The 21,659-nt window shown below is 43.2% G+C and overlaps 1 protein-coding gene and 1 long non-coding RNA gene across 22 annotated transcripts in view; one reads left to right on the forward strand and one right to left on the reverse strand.

Moving 5' to 3' along the window:
* Window positions 1–9,452, reverse strand: part of LOC307220592 — a 20,704-nt gene extending 11,252 nt beyond the window's left edge. The window contains exon 1 of the long non-coding RNA XR_013840962.1: window positions 8,979–9,452. This is a non-coding gene — a long non-coding RNA (uncharacterized lncRNA). The remainder of the gene's footprint in view (window positions 1–8,978) is intronic.
* A 151-nt stretch (window positions 9,453–9,603) lies between these two features.
* The window catches only part of RIMS2 (regulating synaptic membrane exocytosis 2), a gene marked incomplete at its 5' end in the record, with an annotated part of 372,013 nt that continues 359,957 nt past the window's right edge, over window positions 9,604–21,659 (forward strand). For 7 of the 21 annotated variants that reach the window (XM_079984094.1, XM_079984101.1, XM_079984127.1 and 4 more), the window contains one exon: window positions 9,608–11,161. In XM_079984094.1, coding sequence (XP_079840220.1) covers window positions 10,992–11,161 — 170 coding nt within the window. Of the gene's footprint in view, window positions 11,162–21,659 lie in introns of all 21 variants that reach the window. The other 14 variants (XM_079984113.1, XM_079984104.1, XM_079984114.1 and 11 more) reach the window with 7 other exon arrangements.

The raw sequence follows: 21,659 nt of genomic DNA on the forward strand, positions 1-21,659 counted from the left end.
GTAGAACAAAATGGCATGCATTTGTTGGGAAAGTTTATGTAAAGTATCTCTTTTTCAAATATTTTATTCAAATATATGAAAGTAAAAGGATTTCCCAGTATAATATACACGTTTGGGGGTTTTGTTTATTGTTTTGCATTTTTTGCTCTACCCATGTTTGCCTCTGGCCACACACATCACTGGTATGTGGCCCCCAGAAGGGTTCCCATGAGGTAATGTGGCCCTTGGGCTGGAAAAGTTCCCCCATGCCTGGGTTGATTTATTTGAACAGCATATAATGTGACCCCAGGGAAGTGCCTCTACACACACACACACACACACACACACACACACACACACCATAGTTAACATTTCTTGGTGTTTCTGGTTTCTGAAGAAAACCATGTAAGTCTGAATCAACTTTATGGTCAATGCTGCCCTTTTGCTCTGGGCTGAGAGAATAATCAGAGCAAACTCACTTCAATAAAATGAGAATTAGCAAACTTACAGGAACATGACTAAAGTGGTGCTCTTCAAAGTGCCAAAGCTCAGATTACAGGAATTCATCATATCCATGAATCAGATAGCATTGGTCTTGCAGTGTAATTCTACCTAAATTATGTTTGTCAGTTGAGAATGCCAAATTAAATGCTGTTTTGTCAAAATTTATTGCTGCTGTTGGGAAACTGCTTTGATGACATGACAGTCCCTCTTGAGAGAGGAGGAGGAGACTACTTGGACCATTCCTGTTCTTGTGAAAAGATGGGGCATAGTGAGTTAAGACACCCATGGCTGAAAGATTTCTACCTGCTGCACTGCACTGGTGAAAGAGATTACATTATACAAAGGCAAAATCCCAGACGAATGTCTCTTGTATGTATTCCATAGACATGAATGGGAATTAACTTTAATATTTTGGGAATAACACATAAGGCAACAAATACAAACATTTGCTGGTTGGGAAGAGAAGGAACAGCAAGCTTGATTATTGTGTTCTTTCTTCACTGGTGCGGATGAAAGGACAAAAATATGCATTGAATACTTTATCAATGGTTTGGGACCAGAATATATCAGGAACAGCATATCCCCGCCATCCTCAGCATAAGCTTGTCAGGACCTTCAACACTTCAAAAATGTGTATTCATATCTGCATAGTATCACCAAGTAGAACTGTTTAGGATATTGAGAGACTGGATAATTTGAGTTTTGCCATTGCCAGGTTTGAAGGAGCCATTGGCAAATGCCCATCTGGTTCATATATCAGTGAATCTCTCTGGTACCAAAAATGTAATTCCAGGCATTGGGGGAAATTAAAATGGCAGCATCACCATCTGATTGCAAAATAGTTCATTTTCTAGCATTGACATTCTGTTTCATAGAAATAATGGGATTTTGCTAAGGGAAGTTTAGAGTTTGTTAATCCTCTAATGAACAGTTCTCAATGTGTTAATTTTTTTGTACTCGGTGCACAGAGAGGTTTTCCATTAATGCACACTTTCAGTTGGAACTCATCCAGGTACCGTAGGTATTAATAACACCATGGACGAAAACTATATGCAAGGTAAAAAGGACAGAACATAATTATGTTTTTTCCTTCTTTGCAAGAAAATTGGAACAATGAGGGTTGTATGTGTTGAGAGAAAGAAAGGAGGGCTTCTGAAACACTGGTAATTTCTATACATAATACACTTGAAGCCAAGGGTTCTGCATATATGCCAAAAACGCAAATACTCTGAAACCCTGTGTGAGCATCCCAGGATTTCTGGAACTGGCATGCTGGCTCCAGAATCCCCAGAATGCTCTTTCGAGATCTCTCAGAGCTGTCCAAGTTCCCATGAAATCTTGTGGAAGCATCACAGACCTGGAGAGAGCCAGTGTGCTGTAGTGGTTAAGAGCAGTAGACTCATGATCTGGTGAACCAGGTTCGCGTCTCCGCTTCCCCACTTGCAGCTGCGGGGTGACCTTGGGCTAGTCACACTTATTTGAAGTCTCTCAGCCCCACTCACCTCACAGAGTGTTTGTTGTGGGGGAGGAAAGGAAAGGAGAAAGTTAGATCCTTTGGGTAGTGATAAAGCGGGATATCAAATCCAAACTCCTCCTCTTGCTTCAGAAGCAAAGCTGAGAGCTTAAAAATTCTATGCCAGAAAAATCCAGCACAAAAAGTGTTTTTAAACTGTGTGTCTTGGTTCCTGAGCAAGGTCCACTCCTCATGCTGGCTTAATTTACAGGATGTCAACCAGCTAGCATTCAATCATGTATTGCTGAAATTGCAGAAGTTACCGGTACATGTACATAAGATGTGATCGTACTCTATAATATTATGGTACCAGATTAGCCTGCATCTCTCTATATATGCACACATAACCCCATTATCTTACAGACATGTTCAGAAAAGAATTACTTTGGGCATCTTTACACAGGGGGTTATTGCAGTGGGCACAGTTACTTTAGGAACACAGTATTGTCTTGTTTTGGTGAGGAAATTAGCAAGAAGCAGCAAATGGCAATATAAACAAATGTAGTTTATTTTCATTTGGCATGTGTATTGGCATACATTTGAGTGAAATGGCTTTTGTCTTGAAGCACCCATACAAAGATGTAGAATAGCAAGATGGTTAGCTGTTACAGATTATATAGGCTATCCACATTCAAGCTTAAATAATTGCTGTTACAGAGAGAGAGAGAAAGAGAGCGCTTTATACGGAATAGTGTAGGGCACTAGAGGACCAGGCAAAATTGCAGCCTACATGCACCAGAAGGGAAAGCTCAAATGCAAATGACTATGGTTTGGAGTAATGCGTAGGTACAGAGACAATGCAATGAGGGAAATGAGAAAGGTATAGATAAGAGGAAGGAGTGAGACACTAATAATTACCTGTGCCAAGGAAGGGAGAGTAAAGAGAAAGCATGTGCTCACTGCTGAATCCAGACTTCCTGGCAAAGGCTAAACACACTTTGTATGGTGGAGAAACAGGCCTGGGTACCATTGACAGCAAAATATCCAGAAAAAGGGTTTTTAGGCTGAGGTGATGACTGGGTGGACATCCTTGTTAGCTTACCCTTGAAGTAAATCTCACTACCCTGGGTTTCTTAGAATCTTCCTAAGCAGCTGAAGAGGTTCCTAATAAAGTTCCAGAAATATAAAAGGCTTCCTTTTGGGATAACATTGGCTTATGCCTGCTAGGGTCATGACTAATCTGAAGAAAACAACAAGCATGTCTGAGAAGCAGGGAGGGGAGGCAGGTATAAAGGGCCTAGGTTTTGTTCATGCAGGCATCAGTGAGTTGAAGCAGACTTGAAAAAGTGGAGATGGTGGGTGGTTGCTGCTTTGGTTCCAATAATTTATGTATTTATTTAAAATACTTAAATTATATTAAGTGTTCTTTTAAATTGTTAAGAATTAAAATTTGAAAACCAAATTCCATACTGGTTGATTTCTTAACACTTGTGTGTTTTCTTTAGCACTTGGGACAACCTGGTGATAGTTGCACTGTTTGATTCCAACCAGATGTTAGCAAATCATTTCTTTCAAACTGATAGGCATGAACGTTGTTGGGGATTTGGTTGTGAGCAGCTGAAGGGGTTCATTTAAGCTGAAGCTTCACTAGAGCTTTGTTTCGGGGTAGGTTTTGTATGCCCAACAATATAATGAAATACCCTAAAGCATGCCCCACGTCATGTGCAAAATACAGTTCAAACATCATTTAGTGACCACAACTCAGCTAAGAACTCCTAAGGGAGAAATTGAAATTTATAGAATCCAAGCAGGTCTCATTATGGAAATTAAACTCTGAGTATCACTTTGCCAAGATCATTCAACTAGCGCAGCTGACTCTTATTCTAAAGCAGTGAGATCAATAGAAAATGGAAGAAGCCCAGAGCAAAAATCCTTTGTAGAATTTAGATCCTCCTTAATGTTTTCAGAAAACTGTTTCAGGTGGCTTTTAGACAGGCACCGTTATTTAGCTGTGGGGATCTTAGAATACAGTGGTACCTCGGGTTACATATGCTTCAGGTTACATACGCTTAGGCTTATGAAATAGTACCTCGGGTTAAGAACTTTGCTTCAGGATGAGAATAGAAATCGTGCTCCGGCGGCGCGGCGGCAGCAGGAGGCCACATTAGCTAAAGTGGTGATTCAGGTTAAGAACAGTTTCAGGTTAAGAACAGACCTCCAGAATGAATTAAGTTCTTAACCCGAGGTACCACTGTACTGATTTTATTAACAATGTACCAGTGCACTAGTCCAAGTAGGCACAGGCAGGAAGCAAACTATTTTTGTGTTCCTGTGGCTGTGTACTGACTGGTGACTAGGTATGAGAAGTTAGCCTTCCCTTTTTCCAAGCCACTATCTGAAGCGGGATATGCTGGATTTTGTCCCTTAAGATGGCAGTTCTGTACACTGTGTACTCTGTATAATGATATGTGCATGGTGTTATTTAACTAAGAGGAAATACCACAGCAGCAGGGTATCACCTACTGACAAAACACTTGTTTTGTCGCAGCCTCTTTATTTATAGATATACAGGTTGGCTTGGGGTCAACAAACAGCGTCCAGAAGATGCTATCTTCAGACTGGGAGTAAGAGATCAAGAACCCTGTGCCTCTAGCTATCAATTTCTCACTTAGAAGATGTTAATTATATTGTTACCTGGTAATAAAGTCATCTACAATGACCCACACATTCTAGTAATAGCTAGATCACTTTTTATTAGTTGGAATGGGCTAGTTAAGCAACAGTTTCATTCGTCTTCTCCCTTGTCTATCTGAAGTGACCATACACCAAGAAAACCAAGTCTGCTTTTTCAACAGACAGCAATTGCTTGGCTTCAATTTCATCCCACACTCAATTTGAGAACATAGTCTTTTCCAAGAAATGAGTATCATAGTCCTTGGAAAATATGATATTCTGGGAAGACCATCCTACTTGTTGAGAATACTGTTCATTCATTGCTGTGATAGGGTAGAGGTTTTATTTTCCCTCAAGAAGGAGGTTTTAATTCTCTTACAAAGAAATCCACACCAGACACAGCTCACTTGGGAAACTACCAGTCTTGAATCTGTTCTTCTTGGACATAGACCAACGGCTGAAGAGCCAGAGGAAAGAGTAATTCTCTCTCAATTTCAAAAGAGTACATGAAAGGTAGCTGGTATATCAGTATAGATGTGTGGTCAGGTACCAAGTGTGTGGGCAATTCCCAGCTAGTTTTTTTTTAATCTTGTCAGACGTCTGAAGAAGGAAAACCCAAACCAATTACTCATAGATGCTGACAACACAGGAAGACTTGAAAGCACCATATACTGAGTGACAGAGGTCCACTCTGTTATGTCAAAGTCTCTATGTGGCTTTGCTGCCTGGCAACACTACGGAAGACCAAAGATGAAGTCAGGGAAATGCTGCCTGAAGAATCCTGGTACCATATGGACACCAAGGTATTTCTATTGCTAATACTACCCTTGAATGTGATTATATTGTATGTACAAATCTGTTGCAAGTCACTTTGAAAGTCTCTAAAAAACAGTATATAAGTAAAACAAACAAACAAACAAACAAACATCTTAATAAATGTGAACTTCTTGGTCATGGAAAACTATCATGTTTGACACCAAGACAGTTTGCTCTGATATATATCTAGTTGCTTCCTCCAGTTCTGAAGTTGTGCTAACTCATTTTGAAAGAAGCCCCTAGCATTTCAACCCAGTAGCTAGCTGCTATAGAACTTAATTTACTATAGTTCCTTGGGTGATTGTTCTTTACTTCATGGATTTCAATCAAGCAATAATAAGATTCTGCTGAATTATTTGAAACAGTGTTTAGATTTATTAGAAGGGGTAAGAAATGAGAAACTGGATTGGATGTTAGCTAATCAATGACCCTAATACAGTAGATGCAAATAATGCATATATTGGACAATATACTCTAAGTTGGACACGGACATTTTCAAATTATTTCACGGCTGTTTATTATTATATTACATAGGAAATTATTCCATGTTCAAATTATTCCTAGCTGGTCTAGGTACAAAGCTTTCTGCTTTGGCAATAATAGAAATAGTAGACATGTGCTGGTCACTGGTGGGGACCTTCATCTAAGCACAGTCACAGTGGACCTTATTTGTCTTTTTCTCCTACATGTTTCCACCATGACTTTTAGGCAGGTAGCAGATAGTAAAAAGTTTGATCTAGCATAATATAAATAGAGTCTGTTGAATTAATTTTATTTTTGTTATAGGCCATGCAAAGCTGCCATCAAATCGCTCACATCCTTGTCCACAGCCTGCAATATAAAACCATAAATCCAGTACTTTATACTGCCATTGTGGTGCAAACACAAAGATTCTAATCATGGATCCTCATGTCTTTTACATGGAGGACCTCAATTCCAACCCACTATCAAATTAGAGTTTGTGATCTGCATAGACTCACAATATACAAATAACACAGTGCTTTGTGACACCTTCTTTTGGGCATAGCAGAAATAGCAGGTTGCATTTCAAACGTTTACTCCAGCTTTGTAGGTTTTTAATGAGTTACTGTTTTAACCGCTTCTGTCCAGCTGTTTCTAGTGACCATTGTTTGCAGGATATTTTGTAATCTATTTTATTGATGGCTTTTAAATTAATTTATGTCATCTTGTAGGGACGCAGGTGGCGCTGTGGGTTAAAGCCTCAGCGCCTAGGACTTGCCGATCGAAAGGTCGGCGGTTCGAATCCCTGCGGCGGGGTGCGCTCCCGCTGCTCGGTCCCAGCGCCTGCCAACCTAGCAGTTCGAAAGCACCTCCGGGTGCAAGTAGATAAATAGGGACCGCTTACCAGCGGGAAGGTAAACGGCGTTTCCGTGTGCAGCTCTGGCTCGCCAGAGCAGCGATGTCACGCTGGCCACGTGACCCGGAAGTGTCTCCGGACAGCGCTGGCCCCTGGCCTCTTAAGTGAGATGGGCGCACAACCCCAGAGTCTGTCAAGACTGGCCCGTAAGGGCAGGGGTACCTTTACCTTTACCTTTATGTCATCTTGTACCGTTTCGTATTGGCACTGATCAAAGTTGAGCAACATTTTTTTTTTAAAGTAAATGAATTGATGTAACATTCATGGAACTACTGTGGGGCAAAAATCTAGATTGGAAAAAACCTGTTTCAGAAGCACTTTGAACCCTTGAAAGTGTTACACTGAGTGCCAATACTAATAGTTAATATTGCATCATAAAAACCTAAATCTGAGGTACAGATTTTTATGTAGTGTTGAATGCAAAAAAACCATTTTACCAGCTAGTCTCTCAAATAACCAGTTTCCAGGGCATAACTGTATTGAACCGTATCTGAGCTTGTCTGTAAACATTTTTTACAACCATCTGGTACAATGTTATGATATGAATGTATTAAGTTAAGAGGCTTCAAATGTTAAGTGTGTTTAGGAAGAGCTGGAACTTTATATTTTATGATATTTGAAGCATAATTTGTTGTTGGAATGGAAAAACCATTCAGTCTGGGAAGTATCATTTCCAAATTCCAGTTTTTGTGACACAGTAATGAAAAGACTCACTAGCATTGTGATTTTTACAATGCAGTGATCTGATATTAGTATAAGTTTAGGAAGTGCCTTCAGCCTTCCCCACGCTACTGCCTTCCAGATGTTTTTGGATTACAGACTGGGGCTAGTGATGAGAGCTGTAGTCCAAAACATCAGGAAGGTACTAGGCTTGGGAAAGCTGAGAAAAAAATAACTGTGATACATTTTTTTTAAATACTTATTTTATTAAAAATAAAATTAATAACTTATAGGACTTAAATGGGAAAACTATGTGGACACAATGTATTCTGATCCCTTGATGTGGATTACACACAGAGCACACATTGAATTCGTGTTCTTCATGCTGAAGGGATAAGCTATGGCTATACAGTATGATATGGTTTGATGTAAGAATACATGTAAAACTTACAAGGATCTATGAGGACCTATGCAAAAAGCCAGATGATGTTGGAAAAATTATTTTGGATAGTGTAGGCGAACTGTGATTATATAATGGATTTCAATATTCTATTTAAAAAAGGATACATGATGAGAAGATGTGCTACAAATCTAGGTTCCAGCATCGGTGCACTACAAATGATTAAACTCATTTTTATGAGTTACTGTGTCATCATGATACAAATTAAATGCATCTGGAGCATCTAGGTTTTTGCACCACAAGGTGCAATTTATAATCATTATAACGAAGCCCAATCATGTGAACTATGATTGATGGTGGAAATGGGGTAATTTTGTGTAAAAAGCACAAGGACTTGCGTCTTGCAACCATCTTTTCGTGCCATAGCAATGTCATTAACTTATGAATCTGTGCTTGTTGTGCAGTCAATATAAGAGCCACAAAGTTTAATATATGGGATCCATTTTTTGTGCCTCAGTGATGCCACAAAGTGCTGGCTCCTTGATTTATACCATGCAGTCTACACAGATGAATGCAAGATTTGGGGAGACCTTCTATAAATAAGTTATGAAGATCCTTCTTTTTGTGCCACAGTGGCAGTACTACAAAGTACTGCATCTGTAATGTTTACAGATGTTTTCCCCTCCCATGGAGACATTATAGTTATCCAACTGAAGGCACAGGTGGCTTCCAGGTGACAAGAGGAGCCGCAAACCTTGCATCTCTCTACATTGTGTTGCCGACTGCCTAGCTCAGCATGGAAGAAGCGAAACCATCCCAAATGGAGCCAGTGACAGGGAAGCTGCCTATGTTCTGCAGTGTGCCCTGTAGCAGTAGGACCATCCCTTGCCCTCGACCCCGTGCATACATACCCAAAGGGCTGGCCCCAGATGCCCTAAAGCCAAATACCTATGTCCAGGCCCTTATATCCCCTTATTAAATGAATCTAAAATAGCAACCGTTCCTTGGTTATGTAATCCCAAACACAGATTACAGCCCCCACTTGAACCCATAGCCAGCTGCAGCTGTCTGTCCACCCTGTTAGCGCGCCCCTTGGCCAACTGCCCCTCGCTTACATCTCCCTCCATGTGAATGTGACAGCAGGGCGAGTTGGAGTTACCGAGGGAGCAACAAATCCGCGTTGGGTCCAGAAGAGCCAGGAAACTCCCTTGGCACATCTCTTTTTCTCCGCGAAGTTGTACCTCTTCCTCCTCAGGGTTTTCCCTGGCTCAGCCTTGCCTCTCTTCACCCGAATTTCGGGTGTATGTGGGGAGGGGGGGAACTGGCCTCCCTTCTCTTCCATGCCACCTTTTCTCTCCGCGCCTCCATAGCTCGCCAGAAATAACGGCTGAGGCAGGCAGGGCGCTTGTCTGTCACGCTCTCCGCCCCGCCCGCCCGCTCCCTCACGGCCGTTCGCCCGGCCTCCCTGGAGCGGCTGGGCCCAGTCCTCTCAATTGCGCGCGTCCCCGGTGCCACTTGGCTCCTCCCCCTTTTGCCTCGCGTGATTTTTATCGCAGCCATTCGCCTCCTTACCCCCACCCCCACCCCCGCGCGCCTTTCCCGATGCGTTTATAAATAAATAAACAAACGCAACTCCTCTCTCTCTCTCTCTCCTGCCCCCCTCCCCACCTTCGCGCGCCGCTCCGCCTCCCCGCCCCCTCCCCAACGTCTTCCCCTCACAGCCTGCCTCTCCCTGCTTCACTCCCCCCCCCTCCAACCGACGTTGCCGACGCGCGTCGTGTCGCACGAGGCTTCGTCTCGAGGCTGTGTGGGAAGCGAGCGGCTTTTCCCTTTAACGCTCCCCGCATTTCTCCTCAGCGCGCCCCGCCCCGCGCTCCGTTCCCGCGCCTTCAGGCGACAAGGCAGGAACGTCGCTGTCGGACTGGGAGAGGGGGAGGAAGACGAAAGAAAGAGGGGGGGGGGAAGGAGAGAAAAAAGAGAAAGAGCGGGAGGGGGAAGATTCGGGGAGGAAGATGAGGAGTCCCTTCCCGTGATTCCCGCTATTGTCGTCGTCGTCGTCGTCGTTCCCCCCGCCCGGCTCCCCTTTCCCTCCTCTTAATTCCGCGATGCGATGGGTTAGGCGGCTCGTCGCCAGCAGCGGAGCTGAGAGAAGAGCAGCCGAGCGAGGCAGCCACGAGAGGCGGCGGCGGCGGCGGCGAGGCCTTGTTGAAGCGCGGGTGGCGGAAGCGGCGGCGGCTGCTGGTGGCGGCGGCGGCGGCGGCGGCGGCAGAGGAGGAGGAAGCCGCCGGCGGGAGCTGCTTTGCCCCACGGTCCCCTCCATGGACAGCGGGTTGGAATTATGAGCCGGCGGGAGCTGCTGGCGCCCGGGACTCGCCCTCACCCCAAGGGGTTTTCTCCCGCTCTGCGCTTCAGGGTGCCGGCGGGGCTCCTCTCTCACCATCGGCACCACCATTACTATTACAGCGCGCAACACCCCGACGCTTCGCCCCCTCAGCCCGGAGCCCCCGGCCCTTCCGCCGCCTCGCCAGGGCTCCCCTGGCCCGGGCGCCCGGCCACCTCCTCCTCTCCGCTCGCAAGCAGGGGGCGCCTTCGGTTGGAGTGAGAAGCCCCCCGCCCCAAATACTGCCCCTCACTCCGTCCCGCCAGAGCCCAACGACACCCCTCACCAACTACCGCCCCCCGGCTCTTCCCCTTAAGGCTCCTCCGGGTTGTGGGGCCCCCCACCCCGACCCCATTCCTCCCCCACCTAGTGCGGGCTCCCCCTTCCGTTTCCCTCGGAAGATCCTTCTCCCCAGAAACCATTACTGCCCGACTCCTTCCCCCCTTTCCTCCCCCCTGAGCAGGTGAGAAGGGTTGTGTGTGCGGAGAAGGAGGGGGGGGACCCTTTATTGTTGCTCCCCTCTCATCTCACCCAAAGCAAGCCCCCTTCCCCCCCTTCACGGACGCTGCTGATCCTTCCCCTTCCCTCCCCAGCAGGGCATTAATTAGGTGGCCGATTGATTCCCAAAGTATCTTGATTTGTATGTATTTCACTCCGCGGCAGCGGCGGCTGTTTGCTCCGCTGCCCCCGCCTGAGTTAGCCCAGTGTTTTCCAGTATAGAGTGTTGCTGAAGCTCCGTCTACCAAATATGTCGGCTCCTGTTGGGCCCCGGGGCGGCCCTGCGCCTCCTCCTCAGCCGCCTCCACCTCAGTCCGAGATGCCCGACCTCAGCCACCTCACGGAGGAAGAGAGGAAGATCATCCAGGCCGTCATGGATCGCCAGAAGAAGGAAGAAGAGAAGGAGCAATCCGTGCTCAAGTAAGGGCTACTTTCCTCTCCTCTCCCCCCCCCCCCTTCCCACGGTTGTGTGGCTCATTCAGGAGAAGGAGGAAGGGTGAGGCTGCCGAGCCCCTCGCTTTCCACCCCTCCCTAGGGCATTGCTTGGGGCTGGCTGGCTGGCTGGCGTGCATTTGTGTGAGGTGGTAGACTCCTGAGAGGAGCGATTTGAGGGGAAGCCACACGGAGGCTGCTTGCCAGTGCATTTAGCTCCTCGTTGGGGCTGCCTCTTGCCTCGGTCCATCCCCGCAGGAGATGGAAAAGAGCAAGCGGTTCCCTCCCCTGCCCGCTTTCCAGGCTCCTATTCGCCGTTCAGCCAGGCATGGACTGGGGCCAGGCGCCCAATATGGCCGCACAGGTGCTGTTGTAACCCGGTGTGTAGGAAGCGGATGGTTTCAGGAGGAGGAGGAGGAGGAGGCGGCAGCATGGCTGGGAAAAGGAGCTAAGCGCGCACGAGAATCTGGTGGCAGCTGGAGTGGGCCTTTCCCCGCAGTCGCCACCGCCAAAGTGGCCTTCCTTCGCCTCTTGCCTTGCTTTCTCTTAGCAGCCCGGGCAGAGCGGAGATGTCCCGGCGAGGCCTCGGTAGCCCTCTGTCGGGGTGGGTTTGCGAGAGCCGCCATCTTCCTGCAACAACGTGTAGCCCTCCCACCCCACATTGACCGGCTCCTTGCGTTCTGGCAAGCAATCCTTGTCCCTTCACCTGTGGGCCACTTGGCCAGCAGCAGCGCGGAGGGCGCAGGCCTCGCAGGCGGCAAAAGCCGCCACGGAGAAAAAGCTGCCGAGCTGCTCTGTAACTTCAGCACCACGGAGCTGTCCAGGCAGGCTCAGGGCAATTGTTTCTGATCCTGATGACATTTCACCTTTCTTCCTGGGCTGTGTTACCTCCCTTTCTCTTGCAAAGCGATTTAGCGCTGATCCATTTGGGCAGTGATGTCAGGAAGCTCCATGTTTTCTCTGAATTTTTGTTTCTTACATATATGCGTTGTGGATGGCAAGACTATCTGATTGGCTGAAATGCAAGCTTCTTTTGTGTTCTTGTAACATGTTTAGCATGTTTTTGTCTATCATAGTAACTACTGTTTGCCTGTTAAGATCAAGTTTGTAGACAAGATTGCATTTGACTTTTTATGTTTCTCAAACATCATGTAATCACAAAAATGTCATTTTTCTTATGTAATGGCCACACTGACCTCTAAATTATTATTCACTGCTTTATGAAGTTATTACAGTAGTGCTCTAACACATACTGCTGTGTTTAATTTTAAGTAATGGATACTATGTAACATATTGTCACAGGGTCAGAGTAAATGCTTCTGAGTCTAAATACTGCTAAAAATATCCAGCCAAATTACTAGGCAATCATAGTGATGTTAACCCATTGTCTTGTTGAACTGCTGATTCAAAATCTGCAGCTGAAAGCTTCTTGGCTTCTGGGCTGAGCTGATGACTTGTGCTGGAATCAGTGTGTATCATTAGCAATGTGACAGTGAACAAATAAATTATTGTTTTCTTGTAATTTTTATCTTCATGTAAAGAGAAACAGGTGGTTAAAGTATTCGTACTTAACAATAATAAGGAAATGTGTTTGTGCTTTGAAGAAAGTCAGCATGATTTATATTAACAAAAGTCAGATTAGCTTTTGCAATTCCAATTCTGACTAATAATTTAAAGTAATTTATACCAAGAACATATATTTATATGCCTTTGGCTGTTATATCTTAAAATATGCATTAAAAACAATGTAATATGCAAACAAGCAATGGCATTATTGTTATAAATAATATACTTTACCTGCCCGTTACCATGAGGTCACAGGGTGGGCACCAATAATATAAAAATTACAATATTAAAAATAGTTAAAACAGATAATTGAATAGTGGCATCAACATTATAAAATGTATTTACCATGTTTCTAGTAACATTTGTGCTTAAATACATAATCTCTGTGACTAAAATAATTTTGATTTTTTTATATTAGAATATATTATTTGTTTTTAATTGCAAGTTTGGTTAATAGGCACAAACACATTCCTCTGTTTTTAGACAAAATCATATGCATTTGACATGTCTTTCACACTCATACCTCCCCAATATAATTAGATGTGAGAAATAAGGAAAACTTTCCTTCCTAAAATAGGAAAAAAATAGAGTATGCATGGATTAATTGTGGTTTAGTATCATTTTAAGTTGGCTTGGGATCAGGCAGATAATTTGTCAGTTTGTGTTTGCTCATGAGATCTTAAGATATCTTAGACTGCCATCTCTTGATGATATGGATAGATAGATATAGTACAAAGAATGGCATGTGCTGTTGTAGCCAGAGCAACAAGTGTGAGGCAAGTGGGGAGTTCATCATGCTTTGCTGTGTGTTAGTGGTAATCTCATCCTAACTCCTTAGTATGAAATAGTGTTTGTTCTGATATAGCAGACTTCACAATGGCTCAAATATTTAGCATCTGTTAGCTGGGTTGTACCTAGTCCCACCCTCTGTCGTGCTATGACTCAGTTCTGTGTGGAGTAACAATTTTGCATGATGACACTAAATCGCTTATGGTGAAAGTAGTGATTTCTGCAGTGCTCACACACGTTTTTATGTTGCTACAACATCCTGGACATGCATATGATACTGGTGCAATGCCACACCTTATTCACATATGATTATCATTTTGGCAGTTGTGACCTCTGATTTGCTAGTGCAGTGATGTACTGTTCTTAAATATATAGCTCTTTCAAAAGATTTATCCTTTTTCTTTTTCAAAATAGTTTCAATCTTCTCCCCTCCTGGTTGAATTTATTGTTGGAGGATGGGTGTTTTAAAAAAGCTTCATGTTGCTCCTAAGTTTACAATAATAATACAGTATGTTGGTGCTTGAAGAAGGCTGATGTGATTGAATGGAAATTGAGTTTTCTGTTTCTTAATAATAGTTGCAAATGTAAGTTTTGTTGCTCCTAGTGTAAGCATATCCTTCAAGGGAAGTAGCTTCCAAGCATATTTTCTGTATCATATAGAACTTTTGGAACTGCTATTCAATAAATGTGGCAAAGCATTCACCAAAAAGAAGTATATATTTTGCTTGTTTTGAAAATAGAACTGAAACTCTCAGAGTTCTTTAAAAAACTTACTTGCTAGGTATGTAAAGGATAAATTATGCAGTGCTTGATATAAACAATGGATGGAAACCAGCTGGGCATTAGTTCCCCTCTGATATATTTTTATTTCATGCCATTTCTATTTTATTCATATTGCCTAATGAGTCTGTCGTTATTGTATTGACGTGCTTACTAGAAGAGCATTCAGTGGTGTCACTATCATCTGTCACATCAATTATTCCCCCCCTTTCCTCTTCCCAGGGCAAACTTATTCATAGACTTATATATGTATGTTTGTACATCCTTAAACCCATTACAGCCCCTCATCCTGCTATGCTTCTTTTGAAGAAACAAAGAGAAGTGGTGCCGAGTTAGAATCAGCAGGAGTTCATATTGATAAGGTCAGCAGCCACTCCTGCTGTGATTTGCTGGAAGTAGATGACATGTGAAATGACCATTTTGCAGAGACACCTGCTTTTGGCAGGTTATGTCCTGTGAAGGCACTGGATGAAGCCATGCAGTGTTCCTGTGGAGGGACTTCCATGGGTTTTTAGTGTGGTGATCCAGAATTCTCTTTCTGTTGGGATTGTTCTCTCTGAAAATATCCTATATATGGAATATCTGAGAACGAGATATTGCTATTAACCTTGGGTGATATCCAATTGTTTATTGGTATCCAATAAATAAATTGTGGCAGCCTGCTCTCACAACAGCCATTCTGCTAGCAGGAGCCCTGTATTTAGTATAGTACAGTAGCCAAATCCAATGCATGCCATACATTTGTGAAAGATGTTGCGCAACCTCTAGTGTATTTGCTATTATTTTCCTTTGTGACAGTTAAGCTTTGTGTGTTACCTCTTTTTTATACAGTTTGCACAACTACTTGTACAACGTCAACTCTCAAACTACTTATGCTACTATTGTGTTGGATCTCCGCCCCCCCCCCATGTGTCAGTTTCACTAATTGTTACTATTCATTTTTACTTAGCTCAATTTGGTTCTGTGGACACTTGGTTTTGTGGACTATAATATAGGCCTAAAAGAGATATAAGAGGTTCTAGGATTCCTGAATAAATAAGGCAATCTAATGCCCACTGGGGCTGATGCGCGCTGGGGCTGGGGCTGGGGCTGGGGCTGGGGCTGGGGCTGGGAGGCAGTCTGTCTTAAAACTTCTATAGGAGGCAAGACATCTCCTTGAGCTCTGGTTCAGTTTTCTGTGTCTTAAAAGAGAGACAGACTCAAATATGACTCCCATGCCTACTGTGAAAACCATTACCAAATAATTATATAAAAACTTGTGTGATGATTCTCAGCTGTCTGATAATGCTGGTATATATGTCATTTCCACCCCTTAAGAAAATCTATTCTCATATAACACTAAATTTTTAGTGGTCCAGATGTATTTTATTTATGTCCAGTTCTCTGGGAGTTCAAGGCTTGCAAGAGAAGCAGTCAGTGTTGGTAAAGGCAGGTTAAACCAGAGAGCAGACATTTTCAAGATCTTGGACAGCTTCAACAGCTGAAGCATTCTTCTAAGTCTGGATTCAACAGAAACCTTACGTAGGCTGACACACCCTGGGGTGCAGTAGGCTCATTGGAGGGCCTGGCTGGCTGGTTAAACGGTCCTTACTTTATTTGCGACATGTTACTTCTGTGAGGCTGAGGAGACAAAGATACTATAGGGGACTTATTCTCTTAGAGGTCCCAGGCCATACACGGGTTCTATGTAGATATAGTGGTTAAGTATGAAAACTCGTTCACTCCTACCATGCCTACAACATAAAATGAAGTTGTTGTGGGTATTGTGTTTATGTTGGAAGTATGGGGTATAAATCCACTCCAACATAAAATATAATAATGGGTTGGTAAGATTGTGTGATTTGTTTATGCATTCAGTTGCATTGTGTTATACGTGTGAAGGAAGTACATCAGCATTCACATTTCCCATGTATATGCAGGGCCTGCTTATGAATTGGACCAAAAGCAGCACCAACAGTTGTGCTGGAACAGTTGCAAGTCATGAAACTGCACCAGTATCTCAGGGACATTGAAACATTTCAAACAGATCTATAATATATATTAGTATTCCTGCTTTATATAAAATTGTCTGGATCTTTGATTTCCACGTAGTTGTTATGGATGTAGTATTTCATAGTTATATTTTCATTTTAAAGTTGTTGAAGATTTATTTATTTCTAATATTTATATCCTGGCCTTCATCATCAGTGATCTTTAGGTGGACAAAAACCATAATATACAATTAAAACCATCAAAATAAGCAGTAAGGTAAGATAGAGGTAAAGGACCCCTGGCAGTTAAAGGTAAAGGGACCCCTGACAGTTAAGTCCAGTTGTGGACGACTCTGGGGTTGCGGCGCTCACCTCGCTTTACTGGCCGAGGGAGCCGGCGTACAGCTTCTGGGTCATGTGGCCAGCATGACTAAACTGCTTCTGGCAAACCAGAGCAGCGCGCGGAAACGCCTTTTACCTTCCTGCCAGAGCTATTTATCTACTTGCACTTTGACGTGCTTTCGAACTGCTAGGTTGGCAGGAACAGGGACCAAGCAACGGGAGCTCACTCCGTCGCGGGGATTCAAACTGCCGACCTTCTGATCGGCAAGCCCTAGGCTCTGTGGTTTAACCCACAGTTCAGTCAAAGGCAACCAAGGGGACGCGGCATTCATCTCACGTCAGGCCACGGGAGCCAGCATTTGTCCACAGACAGCTTTCGGGGTCATGTGGCCAGCATGACTAAACCGCTTCTGCAATGGAAAACCGTGACAGAAGCCAGAGCATATAGAAACGCCGTTTACCTTTCCGTCGCAGTGGTACCTATTTAGGCATTGGTGTGCTTTCGAACTGCTAGGTTGGCAGAAGCTGGGACAGAGCAACCAGAGCTCACCCCATCACTTGGATTCTAAATAAGCAGTGCAGTTGCCTAGAACAACTTTCTCTTGCTTGGAGCCACGGTTGGAAAAAGATTGGGAACCACTGCTCTAACCTCATTTTCGATGGTACTGCCAGAAAGCTTACCCAACAAATTTCAAAGACTGGGCAGGACAATATAGGAAAGGTGCCCCTAGCAAGGTCCTAAGCCTGTCAGAGCTTTATTTGTCAGAACAAAGAACTTTGAATTGGGCCCAGTAGCATATAGTGAGCCATTTCAGGTCTTCAGGAATAGATGTTATAGGATCCTCACATTTTTAACTGAGTATCTCCAAATTATAGGATCCTGAAAAATAGTATAGTAATGTATTCTTGTCACCTTTTCAAGGCCAGTAATGATCTGATATATCTCTTTCATATTTTTCCCAAGTTGTCCCAAGTTGTTACAGCAGGAGTGACAGAAAATTAAGGCCAAAGGCATGACATGTTTATTGGAAAAACCCTCACAGGACGAGTCTGTTGGGTTTCCTGTGGGAAAGGGTTCATAAAGTGGGCACTACATTTGAAATAGCCTCTATACCATCAAGGAACAGCTATTGTAATGTGCTTCTTCATGGGGCTGCCCTTGGAGATGGTTTGGACATTTCAACTGATGTAGAATGTTGGAGCTTGCCCCCTTGGAGGAGCAGCTTGAGTGTGATAGAAAAACTACAAACAAACAAACAAACAAACAAAACACTTATTCTGTGGCAACTTCTCTGATGTCTACGATCAATTCAAGGTTCTTTGTTTTTTATTGAGATTGTTTTGTGTCGCTATATCGATAGATGTTATTGTCTTGGATTTTGAAAAAGGAGTAGGAAACAATAAATACACTTTGTACATAAGGGGGAGAGTTGCTGCTGCCTGTCAGAACAGACTATACTGAGATACAGTCACTTTGATGTGTGTGTTTTTTAAAATAAAAAGTGATGTATAAATGTTATTAAATAAATAATAAATCAGCCAATATTCTGATGGCAAAAGGCATCTTCATATGCTTATCTAGAACCATCACTCTGCTAAAAACTGCATGGGTACAGATATGCTACAGCTTCTGCCTGAAGAGCTTGCAATCTGAGAAAGCTGGACAAGATTAAGATGAGGGAAAAGGCAGGATGTCATCAGATGTAATGAGGATGAGAGAAGGGGGGATTAACTTGAAGGAAGATGAGAATCTTCACACATTACTGTGTAGGTCATGATACCTTGTGATTTCTCTAACACCATATTGATCCTTACACTAATAAAGTGTGGGTGGTTCAGAAAAACGAATTTACTCATTACATTTTCATCCCTTGCTCATTCCTCACACATATCCTGCCCAACATATGTCTCTTGTCCAGCTCTTTCTATTTATTTATCATTATAATAAATTGTCTTTCTATAGAATAGTAAAAGCAGAAACATAAACATTCACACAAAAAGTTAAAATACAAATGTTTATGAAGTTCAAAACATTTTAAAAGACATTATGTTTAAGACTAAAATTCCAGCCCAAAGTATGAGGCATTTAAAGGGAGGTCCTCGGTGTCACTCACTCACCATGAGACAGCCTATCAGACCTTCCTAGGAAGGATGTTCCACAATTATAGTTTCAGAGCATCAACGGATCTCATTTCTTGAAATAGGGGAATTAGAGCAAAGCCATTCAAGGCTTTATAGGTAACACCCAGCATCTTGAACTGGGCTCAGAAACAGATGAGCAGCCAATGGATATGAACAAACATCAGTGTAACGTACTATTTGTAATCTGCCACAGTCATGCAGTGAGCAACAGAAATCTCTGTGAGCTGATATTTCTGGACTGTCCTTAGGGGCAGCCCCACTTTAATGCATTAATCAGTGCAAGAGGTTATCAGAGCATGGAGGACAGTGGCTAAGTCCCAGCTATCAAGGAAATGGTGCCAGCTTAACTGGCTTTAACTGATAAAAGATGCTGCAGGCCACAGCCACAACTTAAGCGTCTAGGAGCAAATTTTGTGCAGAGGCAACTTTAAGCTGCAAACTGGTCCTTTAGTGGATTGTGCTTGCCTTTAGAGCTTATTTCCCTTAAACCTTCCTACCAACCATTCTTTTGATAGTTACTCTTGTTACAGACGGCCTATGAAGATAAACTCAGGCTGAGCAAATGGAAAGATGATAAACTTCCCTTTCCTCTATTTGTCATCACATACATGTTCCTCCAATTTCCTTCACATTTTTGTTTACCAGACTAATTGCTCTAAGTCTGTCAAAGGCATCACTCAACTGGATAAAATAATAAATAATCAGGTGATATAAAAGAATTCTGCCTGAGCCACTGCTAGTCAGAGTACAGCAGTGTTTTCCAACCTGTGGATTGTGACCTGCAAGGAGGTCATGAAATCTGTGGGTCTCAAGCACATGAGGAGGGTGAGGCAGAGGCTGGTCCTCTGACAATGACACATGCCCTTAGTGTTGAAGGGGGTGATACAAAAGATCAGCACTAGAAAATAGTTGAACATGTTAGTTTGACCATGTATCCTACTCTAGCTACCATGAAGAAAATACTGATTTTTCTCTAATAGCTCATTCTTTTTCCTTTGGAATGAGAAATGTATACTCCCTGCTCCTTACAGTTACCCTTATTTGGTGTCACTTGTTCACAAAAATGAATAACTTTGCAAGTATAAATAGCTACTTAAACAAATTCCATATTAATAAGAGTGTTAAGTAAACTTTTGCTTGGTTGTCTCAGATCATGATGATAAAAGAGGCAAAGTTGAAGTGCACACAATGCACAAAAGTGATGCTGCCAAAGACCTAGGGTCCAGAATTCTTGTGACAATAATTTGATGGGTTACCATAGTTGGTAGTTTTGGACTTGTAGGTTGCCATACCAAAAAGACTGGGAACCACTGAAGTAGAGAATACTGGACCAGATGGACAAACAGTCTGAGCAGGTGTAAGGCAGCTTTCCTAAATTTTATACTGTTTCTTACCCCTATTTCTTTACCCCATAAATTTCCTCTGACACTCAGAATCCCAGAATCTGACTTTCTGAAACTGGTGTTGCTGAAATTCAGCTAATTGTATCAATAAGGAGAGTATATTGATGTGATTCTTTATGATGTTTTGGGTTTCTTCTGAGACTAGCGTAATGTTGGGTCTGAGCCCACAGTTGCTGAAATGCATGTTCCAATCTTGGAAATTATTTTGCTAATGCAAGCTTCTCATGTGCCAGAACAGAGCAAAAGAGTAAGCACATCCAGGATTGGTTGAGGATTGTTGACTATGAGTCAAGTCTGTTACTCCTTCAGCATAGAATACAGGCACCACAATCAACCTAGGGACATTACGCAGGTTTCTGAGCTTGGATCCTGAGATGGATGGGAAACTGCTTGTGCAAACAGGCCCTTCTTGTGTGATTTCCAATCCAGCAACTGGGGCTGTGCACACTGGCAGGGTGCCATTTCCAAAAGGTCAACAACCTACTGATCAGCTGCTTGGAATGGGAGAAAGTGCTGGATTCAGACCAAGCAGCTGACTGGTGAGATTTTTAACCCTTTTGAAAGGATAATTAAGATGTGTCACAGCAGCACTACATATACTCAGTAGGATTGGGGAAAGCAAAATTAGTTATTATTTGTTAATAAAGTTTAAGAGATTTAAAAACCCATATTTCAGGGTGCGCTGTGCTCTCACAAGGCAGCTTCTGGGACTCTAAAACACATGAAAATACAAATGCAACATTCATCCACATGCACACATGTATTCTTAGAGGGTTTTTGTTGTTGTTGAAATACCAACAATGATGAGACCATATATATTTTCCTGTAAAGAGAATTCCACAGGTGTGAGGCCACTACTGAGAAATTCTTGTCCCTGGTCTCCCAGTTATGTGTCTTCAGAAATTACAGGTATTATCATTTTCTTCTGCCTATAATAGAAATAATGGGGCACTACATCTATCACTTGCTTTGAAAAACTATACTTAACTAATCTGGAATCTATAGGGGTAGCAGCTGCCATATATAAAATGCTAATTTACCCTGGCTACTAGGCTAAAGGAGAATTGTGAAATGTTTGGGAAATAAATATACAACAACAACAACAACAACAAAAGGTAAAATACTGGAACAGACATATATACCATACATTGTTGTTGTTGTTTAGTCGTTTAGTCATGTCCGACTCTTCGTGACCCCATGGACCAGAGCACGCCAGGCACTTCTGTCTTCCACTGTCTCCCGCAGTTTGGTCAGACTCCTGTTTGTAGCTTCAAGAACACTGTCCAACTATCTCATCCTCTGTCGTCCCCTTCTCCTTGTGCCCTCAATCTTTCCCAACATCAGGGTCTTTTCCAGGGAGTCTTCTCTTCTCATGAGGTGGCCAAAGTATTGGAGCCTCAGCTTCACGATCTGTCCTTCCAGTGAGCACTCAGGGCTGATTTCCTTAAGAATGGATGCGTTTGATCTTCTTGCAGTCCATGGGACTCTCAAGAG

Source organism: Podarcis cretensis, assembly GCF_951804945.1.
Source record: "Podarcis cretensis genome assembly, chromosome: 7".
In the NCBI taxonomy this organism is placed as follows: domain Eukaryota; kingdom Metazoa; phylum Chordata; class Lepidosauria; order Squamata; family Lacertidae; genus Podarcis; species Podarcis cretensis.